At 37.3% G+C, this 10,327-nt stretch overlaps 1 protein-coding gene across 1 annotated transcript; it reads right to left on the reverse strand.

The window, feature by feature from the left end:
* Nucleotides 1–2,054: 2,054 nt before the first annotated feature.
* LOC121421738 (uncharacterized protein C7orf57 homolog) lies at nt 2,055–9,875 on the reverse strand. Its single transcript, XM_041616531.1, has 6 exons — nt 9,713–9,875; nt 6,960–7,163; nt 6,446–6,548; nt 5,259–5,543; nt 4,276–4,605; nt 2,055–3,803 (listed from the first exon to the last, which is right to left on the reverse strand). Exons 1-6 carry the CDS (start codon nt 9,732–9,734, stop codon nt 3,692–3,694), a joined length of 1,056 nt encoding a protein of 351 aa, XP_041472465.1. The 5' UTR covers nt 9,735–9,875; the 3' UTR covers nt 2,055–3,691.
* Nucleotides 9,876–10,327: the final 452 nt, after the last annotated feature.

Below are 10,327 nucleotides of genomic sequence, written 5' to 3' on the forward strand. Positions count from 1 at the left end.
ATGGAAAATTTTCAGGCGAGCATTTCATGAAAAGACTTGTCAGACATTGTATCTGACAAGTCCTGTATTATCCGACAGTTACCATGGTAACAGTGCCACTCAGCAAATCAAAATGAAGGAAAGTTGTCAGATCTGACAACTTGTCAGATGAAAATGTTGATGAAATGGCCCACTTAACTGACAAAATGTTGATTAAATGCTCTTCAGGGGAGCAATTCATCAACATTTTGTCCGACAAGTTGTCAGATGTGACAGTTTTCCAAGATTATGATTGACTGAAAGGCACTGTTCACTATGGTAACTGTCAGATAAAATGGGACTTGTAAGATAAAACGTCTGACAAGTCCTTTCATGAAACACTCCCCAGATTACACAAATCCTGTGCTATAAATCCTCTTCTTTCTGTGGTTCTGAAAGTTTTGACCTCAGCAAAGTATAATTTAATCCCCTTTCCCCAGTTTTCTTTCTCCCTGACCCCCTTGCTCCTCTCTGACCCCCCCCCCCCCCTTTGCTCTCACATTCTAACCCTAATCCAGTGGCATACCTAGGATTTTCCACAGGGGGGGGGGCAAAACCGTCTGCCCAAAAATTTCACAAGAAAAAAAAAGAAAAAAAGTCTTCATTCACAAATAAAGGATATTGTACCAGAAAAAAGTCTTCAAGCTTGTCAGGGGGAGGGGCAATAAAGGTATTCAAGCTCGTCAGGGGAGGCAAAAAAGGTCTTTCAAGCTTGTCAGGTGGGGGCAGGGATACGTCCTTTGCATGGGTTGACTTGTCAGGGGGGCAGACTACGCTAGTGCCCTAATCTCTCCCCCTCTCTCAGTCTTTGACAATTTCTATCTACATCTAAAATTCCCTTGCTCTCTCAGATCAGGCCACTCTATCAATTGTCACTCGTTTTGACATTTTCTCAATTCCTTCATTCACTGTACCTCCTCTCTCCCACTACAGCTCTACTATCTATCAATTCATTATCTCACAAATGTGGCAATGCGTCTCCATAGTTGAAATCTAGGAAACAGTTCCTGATCTTGAAGAGACTTAATGGCCTGTATTCTGAAGTCGGATTTAACTTAAACTCGGGTTTAAAGCTGTGGTTTAACTATGGAAAGCCAGTTGTTACATAATCTCTAACAGTAGAGGTTCAATGTATCAGCTCATTTGACTCCCAATACATTATTAACTGCCTGGGAAGGATAAGTATGACAGATGTCTTCACCATTAAAGAATTAGTACAGAGCACAGTAAACATGAGAAGCAATCACTGTAATCAAAATTTTGAAACGTTTGGCTTCCCATAATATCAGCACAGAGTTAGACCATGGTCTAAGTTAAACCCGACTTCAGAATACGGGCGAATGAATCAAAATATGGCAGTATGGCTGCGGAGTTCAATAAGTATACAACGAAACAAATTTTTTGTTTGTTATTGTATTTACTTGTTCATTGCTTTCTATCACAATTTACAGTGTAAAAAAATGAAGTATTGAAAAGGACGGATCATATCAATGTACAATTAATACGCCATGGCTTTCCGGTGGATTTAAATAGATGGTGACAATCAACTTTCCTAACATAACAAACTAATGAAATTGTAACTCGATGAATATACATACAACTTTTTTTTTTCAAACAAGAATATTTAGTGGAATAGATTGTGTATCCTGCTATTCCAAACATGTATGTTAAAAAAACTTGCAAAGAGATTGTCTTTGCCGTAACTGACATTTGTGATAGACAAAAAATCTCAGCAATCTTTAATATCGTCGGCCTTATGCCAAAAGGGCCTTAACTGCTTTTGGCCATTCCGAGATAATGGCGTTTATAAAGGTTTTGGCCTCTCTAATAATCAAAAGTTTGTGGTCGTTTTTTTGCTTTTGAAGCCAATTTCGATAAACGTGTTAAGTTATTAAGTTTTACATGAAATGTGTTAAATTTATTATAAAATATTCAGAACCCCTAAAATCGGGTTAAGGCCCTTTTGGCATAAGGCCGACGATATGTACTATTTTACTATATTCCGATATGTACGATGATTTGTCAAAATGAACCAATTATTGAAGTATGTACTGTTTGAAGAACATATTTACAAAAATTATATAAAAACAATGATATAGATTTTTTTTCTCTGATAAAACAGAAGTTTACACTACAAAAAGTAGTTCTTACAATGCATTCAAATTAAATAATATTTGACAATGTTTTAAGATATCAAGGAATATGGAAGTAAATATTTTACACACAGAGAAACTTTTATACTATATACATACATGTATAAATACTTATTTAAAGTTCTTAAATTTCCAACACATTTGGCAAGAATGTCAGGAATGCATTTAGCAGGAACGGTAAATAAAACAAAATACAATGAATATGTTCCATCATGCCAAAGAGATTCCTCCACGATTTGTCTAGCAAGAATGATCACTCCTATGAGATTCTGCATATTAGAACTCTACTAAAATCTATCCCTAAACCTTATTCTCACAGTATTCTGAACCAAATTTTCAGGCACAGCCCTCACCCTAACACTACACTTCCAAGAAATGAAGGCATGAGCAATTGTCACTGGAATAAATGTGAAGCCCCTTCATAAAAATGTTCAGAGCAAAATTAATAGGCATTTATATAGCCCCATCTATCTAGAATAATCTATTCCGAGGCGCAGTGTTCATTATTATTATTACCAAAAGCATGATGGAACAAATTCAAATGAAAAACATACAGTTAAGATGTAAAAATAGCACCTTTTCTGTTAAAAATCTCGATATAAAAATCCAAACACCACAGAAAAGGGTGTTTCTAATATTGATGCTTTGTATACAAGTCACCAACTACAAAAGGGTGAAATTCACAAAGGGAGTCAGATGCAGACTATGATTTTTGACTGCCACACATATAATGATGTATGCTTAGTCTCAAATCCAATTGTATCAAAGCCCATTGCAGATAAGATAAATCCTTCATCGCATTTATCCTAATCATGGCTCTCTCTATTTAAGATTTTGGTTTCAATATAAAATCATATTGTATATTCCAGCTACAGAAGTGGAGCACTAAATAGTATTATATGGTATCTGACTATCTGTTCCACATTCTGGAGTTGGTTTGGGAGGTAAAACTTAACAATAACCAAAAGAATATGTATATTTTCAAAATATATGTGTCGCATGAACTAAAAGTAAGCAAAGAGGTGAGGGGCACTTTGATGTCATGACCAGAGACTGGTGAAAGTATCTCCTGAGGTTTGATGTAGATACAGATACTTATATGAATGCTTCCCTTCAAATGAATAATTGATGCTTTTTGTACACACTTACACAAATTATTTTTGGATCAATATTCAACAATGTAAGTACGGTACTGGATGAAACTGAAGTAAACAGAGGCCCTCCTCCCCACCCCAACCACCTCCCTCAATCAACCCCCCCCCCACACCTATCGTCCATCCCTGTTTCATCATGGAGGTCATTTTGCAATGGCCTGCATCCATCACTTCGAGAAACATGATGGTATTGAATAATCAAGCACCTTTGCTTATCTTTCGTCATAGTGTAGCCCTCTCCCACAATACTTTAAGTGGGCGGTCTTCTAGTTAATACCAAAGAACAACCAGTACTTGTTCTTCTTTAATTCCTCCTTCAGATGAGTTGATTCAGCCAAACTCCCTCTCACTTCACCCGCTCATATCCTAGTTTGTAGAAACAGGAGCCATCTCTAACTGCATACCAGTTGTGATGGGGGAGGATCGCTCGTGTGTCTCAGACCATCGACTCTTTACCTTTGAGCCAACTTTATCAAACCTGAAAAATTACAATGACATATTTTGGTAAATTTCATATTTTATGGTAGGAAATCTCATTCACCCTTGCTATAATTTTGATTAGAATTCTATACTTGATCATATACTTTTCAACCATTGTATATTCTTAAGTATAAATCTAGTAACTCTACATTTCATATCTGATTTCGGTGATTTTCTAATTGTTATGCTTCGTGGATTCTACTTTATTCATATATTCCTAATCTGCTTATCGACTTGCTGTCTAGAAATATCCCAACAAAATATGAGTAGCAATGTATCTGTTAATACTGCATTATTTGATAACGTGTTATTGAATCTATAGGCTGAAAGGATCAACAAAACCCAAAAGTTCCATCACCATGAGTGATGATTGATGAGGGAGTATTTCTAGAGCATATCCGCCAATCAACACCTGGCAAACCTTAAAATAGAATTCAACTATGTTTATTTTAAATAAAATAATTTCTTACTTGCTAAGCTTGAAGAGCTCCTTTTCCTCATCCTGTTTGGTGTTGAGTGACTTGACCTGCTCGGACTTCTTCGTTCCCCGCACTTCCATGGCATTCTTGGCATACGAACCACCACCCCCTCCTCCTGCCCCTGGTTTCTTCACATTGATGGCATCTCTGTACTCGGTGCTCTGACGATCAGCCCGGGTAGCAGCCTCGAACTGCACGTCTGCCGTCGATGGTTTGTGGTTCTTGTAGTGGGTGTCCCTGTTTTCATACCAGTCTTGTTGGTAGCCATTGGAGAGGAGCTTACCGATGCTGGCAGGCCCTTTGTAAGCTTCTGGAGTTGGTCTAAAGAATGAAGCAGAGAGCAAAGTATGGTTTGGTTCTTTCACTCAAACACAACAGGGGGCATTTCTCGAAAAATCAGATGCACAGATCTGCAGTAGCTTAAAACAGTGTCTCAAGAGAATTAATTCCTATGGACATGTCCATACATTATTTTTGCCCCTGTTCTTTTCGGTCACAAAAAAAACTAGTATACGAATATATATAGAAAATTAACAAAGGTAAATAACGTTTTTAACAAGGGGCTTGCTTAAACTGTCAAAATTAAGACACAAAACTTTTACCTATGCTAGAAACAATATGCTTATTCAGAAACATATTATAGTCTTCTACCAGAGGGACTCCATCACCTTCACAAACATATGAATGCAATTACAACAGCTGGTATTACAAAAAACTTCAACTACATGCATGAAATAACTCATTGATAGAGATAATTTTGAGATGTTGGATTTTAGCAAAATCCTGTTTTCTCCCTTTTGCATAAATTGCAACATTGGGGATTAAAAATATCTTCTGGGTGACTTTGAAGTCACTAACTAGGGTCCTAGTGATTTCTGAAATCTTAAGAGAAATCAAAGTGGTGGACAGCATTAACTGTAGTAAAAAACAAGAAATAAGAAAGTAATTTGAATCCAAAGCAAAAAAATACTTACATTGTAGCATGTCGAGATTTTGTAGGGCTTTTTGCATTCCTATCGACTGGCTTTCTCCTCTTATGATCTTTACCGCCAGTCTTGTCTTTAGGTGGCTTTCTCAGCTTGGACTCGTCGTTGGGGAACTTCATATTAAGCTTGTCGTTGTCACCATGACGCTCAAATGCAGTCATCTTATCGTCCAGTGAGAAGGGAGGTCTCTGCCAGTGCCCTGTGGTCGGTTCCCCTCCTTGGTGTTCTTCATATACCATGTAGTCTGGAAGATGTGATCTATATGGTCCTTGACTGGATAGAGGAGAGAAGAGAGTGAGCAATATCTGGTTACATCGAAATTGCAAAATTAATTCTGTGGTTGAGGAACATTAGGGGACATGTTGTAATTAAATAGATCTGACAGTCTAAATCACATATATTTCATATGCATATTTCATATATTTCAATTTCATTTATTAAATTTTGAAACTTGATGGATCTATAATGGTAGACCAAATGCTTCAGTCATTGTAATATTGGTTGTTCTGCTGAACTACGTTGGCTACACTCACCAGTACGTAATATGTCTGCGGAAAGTATTAAAATATCTCAATTCTAATCCCCAGAAACGATAGTCATTGCTGTCTATCATGGAAGCAAAGAATTGCAGTTGGTACTGTAAAATAATTACATGAATTAAATAAATTTCAATACATTGAAAAAAATATGATAATTTCAAATCAATTTGAGATTGTCAAATCACTGCAAATCCATATTTCATGTCTCTAGTTATTGATCCTTTAATTTCTATCTTGACTTTAATAAAATTTCAAGACATTTTATGTTAATTTAACATATTTTGAAACAACCTTGCCAGCTAGGCTATTAACTTCCTCACCATATGACAAAAAAATGTTTAAATTTCTTTCAATGTTCATTATTGTAAGTTCATGAATTATTCTTTAATCCCATGAGTAAATACTGATAGAGAAGAGCGCATAGACTATCCAACAATAAATACACTATGTTCTACCGCACTACAGAAGAGCTCCTGATATGCTTCTGATTAATTAAAATAGATGTCTAGATCCCTCTAGATGTGTTTTAGTTTTGATGTGGAAATCAAACAATAACTTGGATTCCAAAGCGTTGAATTTGATCTAATTTCCACCAAGTGAATGGGGTTGACTGAATTTACCTCACACTGGACTTACTTTGTATTTTGATTATCTTCCACATCTTGATAAAACCAATCTGCTCTTGGGTAGTCTTTAGGCTCAGCAGCTTTGGGTGGCGGGTCACGCATCCTCAACAAGTCTAAAACACAAGTGATACAAAGGAAAGTAAGACGACAGAAACTCTCAACGTTTAATTTTTTTAAATTTTACATGAACAGTACTTCAGAATACACAACTTTAGAACTTGCAGAACAAGCAGAAGATTGTACAAAAAAAATGTAGAAAGCAAGAGAAAAAAGGGGAAGAGGGCGGAGAATGGGGGAGGGGTGGGGTGTTCAGGAATAGATGGGGGCAACAAGTAATTACAAGTGAGGTCTCTTGGCAATGTTTCGTTCCAGAGATATATAGTAGAGTATGGACAAATTTAGAATCAGGCCTCCAAAAGGAAACCGTGACTTTTTAAAGGGAGAGACTTCAATTAAAAGATTAAATATATATTTCCCCATAATTAATCGCGGTACGTGTAGGATATCGAACATTGTTTCTCTACCTTTGCGGCCTCCTTTTTTGCAGAGCTTAACGTATTTGGTGTCAGAGTCTCGAATCCAGCCTCTCTTCATTCCATCGTTATCACGCTCATTTGCCTCCCATTCATCATAAGGGATACCACCTCCAAACGACGGGATCTGTGATGCAGCAGGATAATCCACTGGTCCGCCTTCTTTCTTTTTTGAAGGGGCATGATAAAACCAATCTGAGCATTGGATCGAAAATAAACAAAATATTTATTACATTAGTACAATATGGTTTACGATTATGTAAGTTATCTAACCTATATACTAGGTAGGCCTACCATACTTAGATCTTATTCAGACCGTCTCTAGGCTCTAGTTCCGGGGGGGGGGAGGGGCACTCACATATTGGTGGTACAGGGATGTGCCACTTTGATGACCCCCATTTTTAGACCTATAATTTCTCTAGATACTCCGAATGACAAAAGTTCAGTTCAGAAGCAGCACCTTCCTACTCGCAAGACCCCCGATGAGACATCTCAGTTCCCCAGCCGTGCCAAAATATAGTCAAGTGCGAGCATCGCATGTGAGAGATGCATGTACTGCTTCGCAACTCCCTACATAAAAATAGTAGCCACTCCGTGCATACCTACATGTTCACTCCGTGCATAGCTACAGTACATGTAGCACATGCACAGCAGTGATACACCTACAGTGCCGCGATCCAGTTCTGTGGACCGTTTTTCATCCCACACAGTATATTTATTTCCTAAGACCCCATACTTTACCCTTTAGTTTTAATCAGTTCCTAGACTTGTCAGGAGACTCATATAGAGTAAAAATCATTCACTAATGTTTTGTAGTATAGTCTAGATTAAACTTCCTGTTATTCTTTTAATTATTCACCTTCACTTGTTTACAAACTCCCCCAATGTCATCTAAGAATTCCAAAAACCCCAAACACCATAACTCCTAAACCCTGGGGCCGTATTCCGAAAATTGTCTTAAGTTTTCTTGTAACTTTCACTGAGCGCGTATGTCAGAGATATAATGCGTAAATGTATAATTGGCGTATATTATGTCTTCCACCAAAAGCTTCAGTCCCTGTATTTTGGTTGTTCCGCTGAACTGCATTGGCTCACTCACCAATACATATGGGGATTATAGTAAAATGTCAGAAATTGTTGAATAAATCCCCAGAAACTATTGTTATTCCTGTCTAATTAGGTCTGTGCGCATGATAAAATATCGAGTTACAAGGTATTCCGAAAATTCTCTTATCTTTACGTTCTCTTAACTTCCTTGGAAAATACAATAAAATTTACAAGAGGTGGGGGGCTATTGTAACTTATTGTTGCATGCGATATTTGCCCGTCTGCAATAATTATTTCTTGCTGCATCCCGCAAGAACATCATGTTTTACAAAAGGAGACATTCAAAAGACATGATAATGATGGACTGGTAGACTTTTCAGCAATTACAAATTGGTGTTCGAGATGATGAATCTTTTAAGAGAAAATATATCTTTGAGAAGAGCCACGTGTATTTTTAGCACAGAAGCGCACAAGCATAAGCGTCGGGGGCGCAAGGAAATTACGCCTCATATCAACAATGCGCTTCATTATTTTAAAGAAGAGATGCTTCTATTGGTTGGCCTAAGCATATAACAAGCTTAATAATTGGTTGATTACAGAATATTGGGCGTGTCAGAGATAAAATACGAGACGTCCTTACAGAGATAAGACAATTTTCAGAATACCAATTTAAGAGAATTTTAGCGCGATGTTATCTTGCTGACTTACAAGAAAAGTCAAGACAATTTTCAGAATACCACCCCTGACCATTACAGACCAACCCTCAGTGATGTCAGCTAACTTCAACTTCAAGGAACAAAAGTTCTATTTCTAAGAAGTATGACTCACACTTCCAGCCGCAGTCACTTGCATAGCATAGTCCAAGTTAAGAATTTATTACAATTATTAGTGAAAGATCATTTGTTCAAATACCATATTAAAATTGGCATAGTTTTTATTGTTTGAAAACAAAGTGTGTAGCTTTAGGCCTAGGTCCCCCATCAAACAATGTAATTAAATGTAGCGACATGTTCTTCACATTTTCTGGCAGCCAAGTTGATTATCTATCAATTATTCAATATCATCAATGTGACAACTGACGACATGACAATACGGTACATTATCACACTTGTTCACTGCAACCATCCTGCCTGTGGGGAATCTACAGGTAGGACTATGGTATGCCAATGCTTTACATAGCACACACTTTGAAAAATCATTAAAATATCACTTTTGTGACCACAATTACTGATTTCCACAGTTGCAATTTATTTTCCATTAGTAACTTGGGAATAATTTTTGTATCCACCAGAGCGCTCAAAAACTTGAATTTTGGGCATATTTTTGTGTACGCCCTCTATTGGTGGAAAGTAATATGGCAAGAAAATTTTCATTTTTCAATCTCTATATTTAATTAAGAAAAAAATAATTTCAAGAATTAAATTTACATAAGAGCCAAGTTATATGATGAATGCCTGTAATGAAAACTGACAGTGTAAGAAAATCAAGCATTTGTCCCATATAAAAAGAGAAATTAAGCCAAACATTGCAACCATTATTTTGCCACACATGGAGATATAACTGAGAACAAGGTTATAATATAACCTTGTCCTTGTTCATTGAATGAGTGCGTTGTCATTGCATTTTTTTTTTTAGAATCAATTCGGTCTCGACTTGTCACTTGATGTGGATTGGAATAATGTCAAAGTTAGGCCTACCTTGAGTTCCGGCTCCAGGCATGGTGTGTGATTTTCAACAGTCCTCACGATGCACTAGATCTTGATTTGATGTTAAATATCTTTCTGCGAAAATCAATCTGATCATAAAACAGTCCAGCAGGTCAATCTCGATCTCGCATGCACGCCGGGCTGTCGGCAGGATATTTTTCTCCAGTCTGGTACGGTTCGTATATGCCGGTGTACGTACGTACGTACGTGTGTGCAACTCCCAATTCACGCTGTTTCCACGTCGCCATGGTTCCCCAGCTAGCCATAGGCCATTCACTGTGTGCAGCTCAGCTGCGTGATTATTGTAAACAAAGTCACGTGATTTTCACACGTGATCACCGCCTGAGTCGAGAAAAATTAAAAGTCGCCTCTTCGATCTCATTTCCTTTTGAATTTATAGGCGTATTTTCGTGCATTTTATTCCATGTTTTCGAAACACACATACAATTTGTAGTTACACAGTGTGGCCTCACCCATCGGTATAAAAGAGTAAAATTCACAAAGAGCAATACGCTGAAACTAGAATTAGGGAATAATTAAATGATTTTAAAGTTTAGCGATAGATCGATATATAGGCCTACTACACACCGCCATGCAAATTGCACT

The sequence above is a fragment of the Lytechinus variegatus genome, chromosome 1 (genome assembly GCF_018143015.1).
Source record: "Lytechinus variegatus isolate NC3 chromosome 1, Lvar_3.0, whole genome shotgun sequence".
Classification (NCBI taxonomy): Eukaryota; Metazoa; Echinodermata; class Echinoidea; order Temnopleuroida; family Toxopneustidae; genus Lytechinus; species Lytechinus variegatus.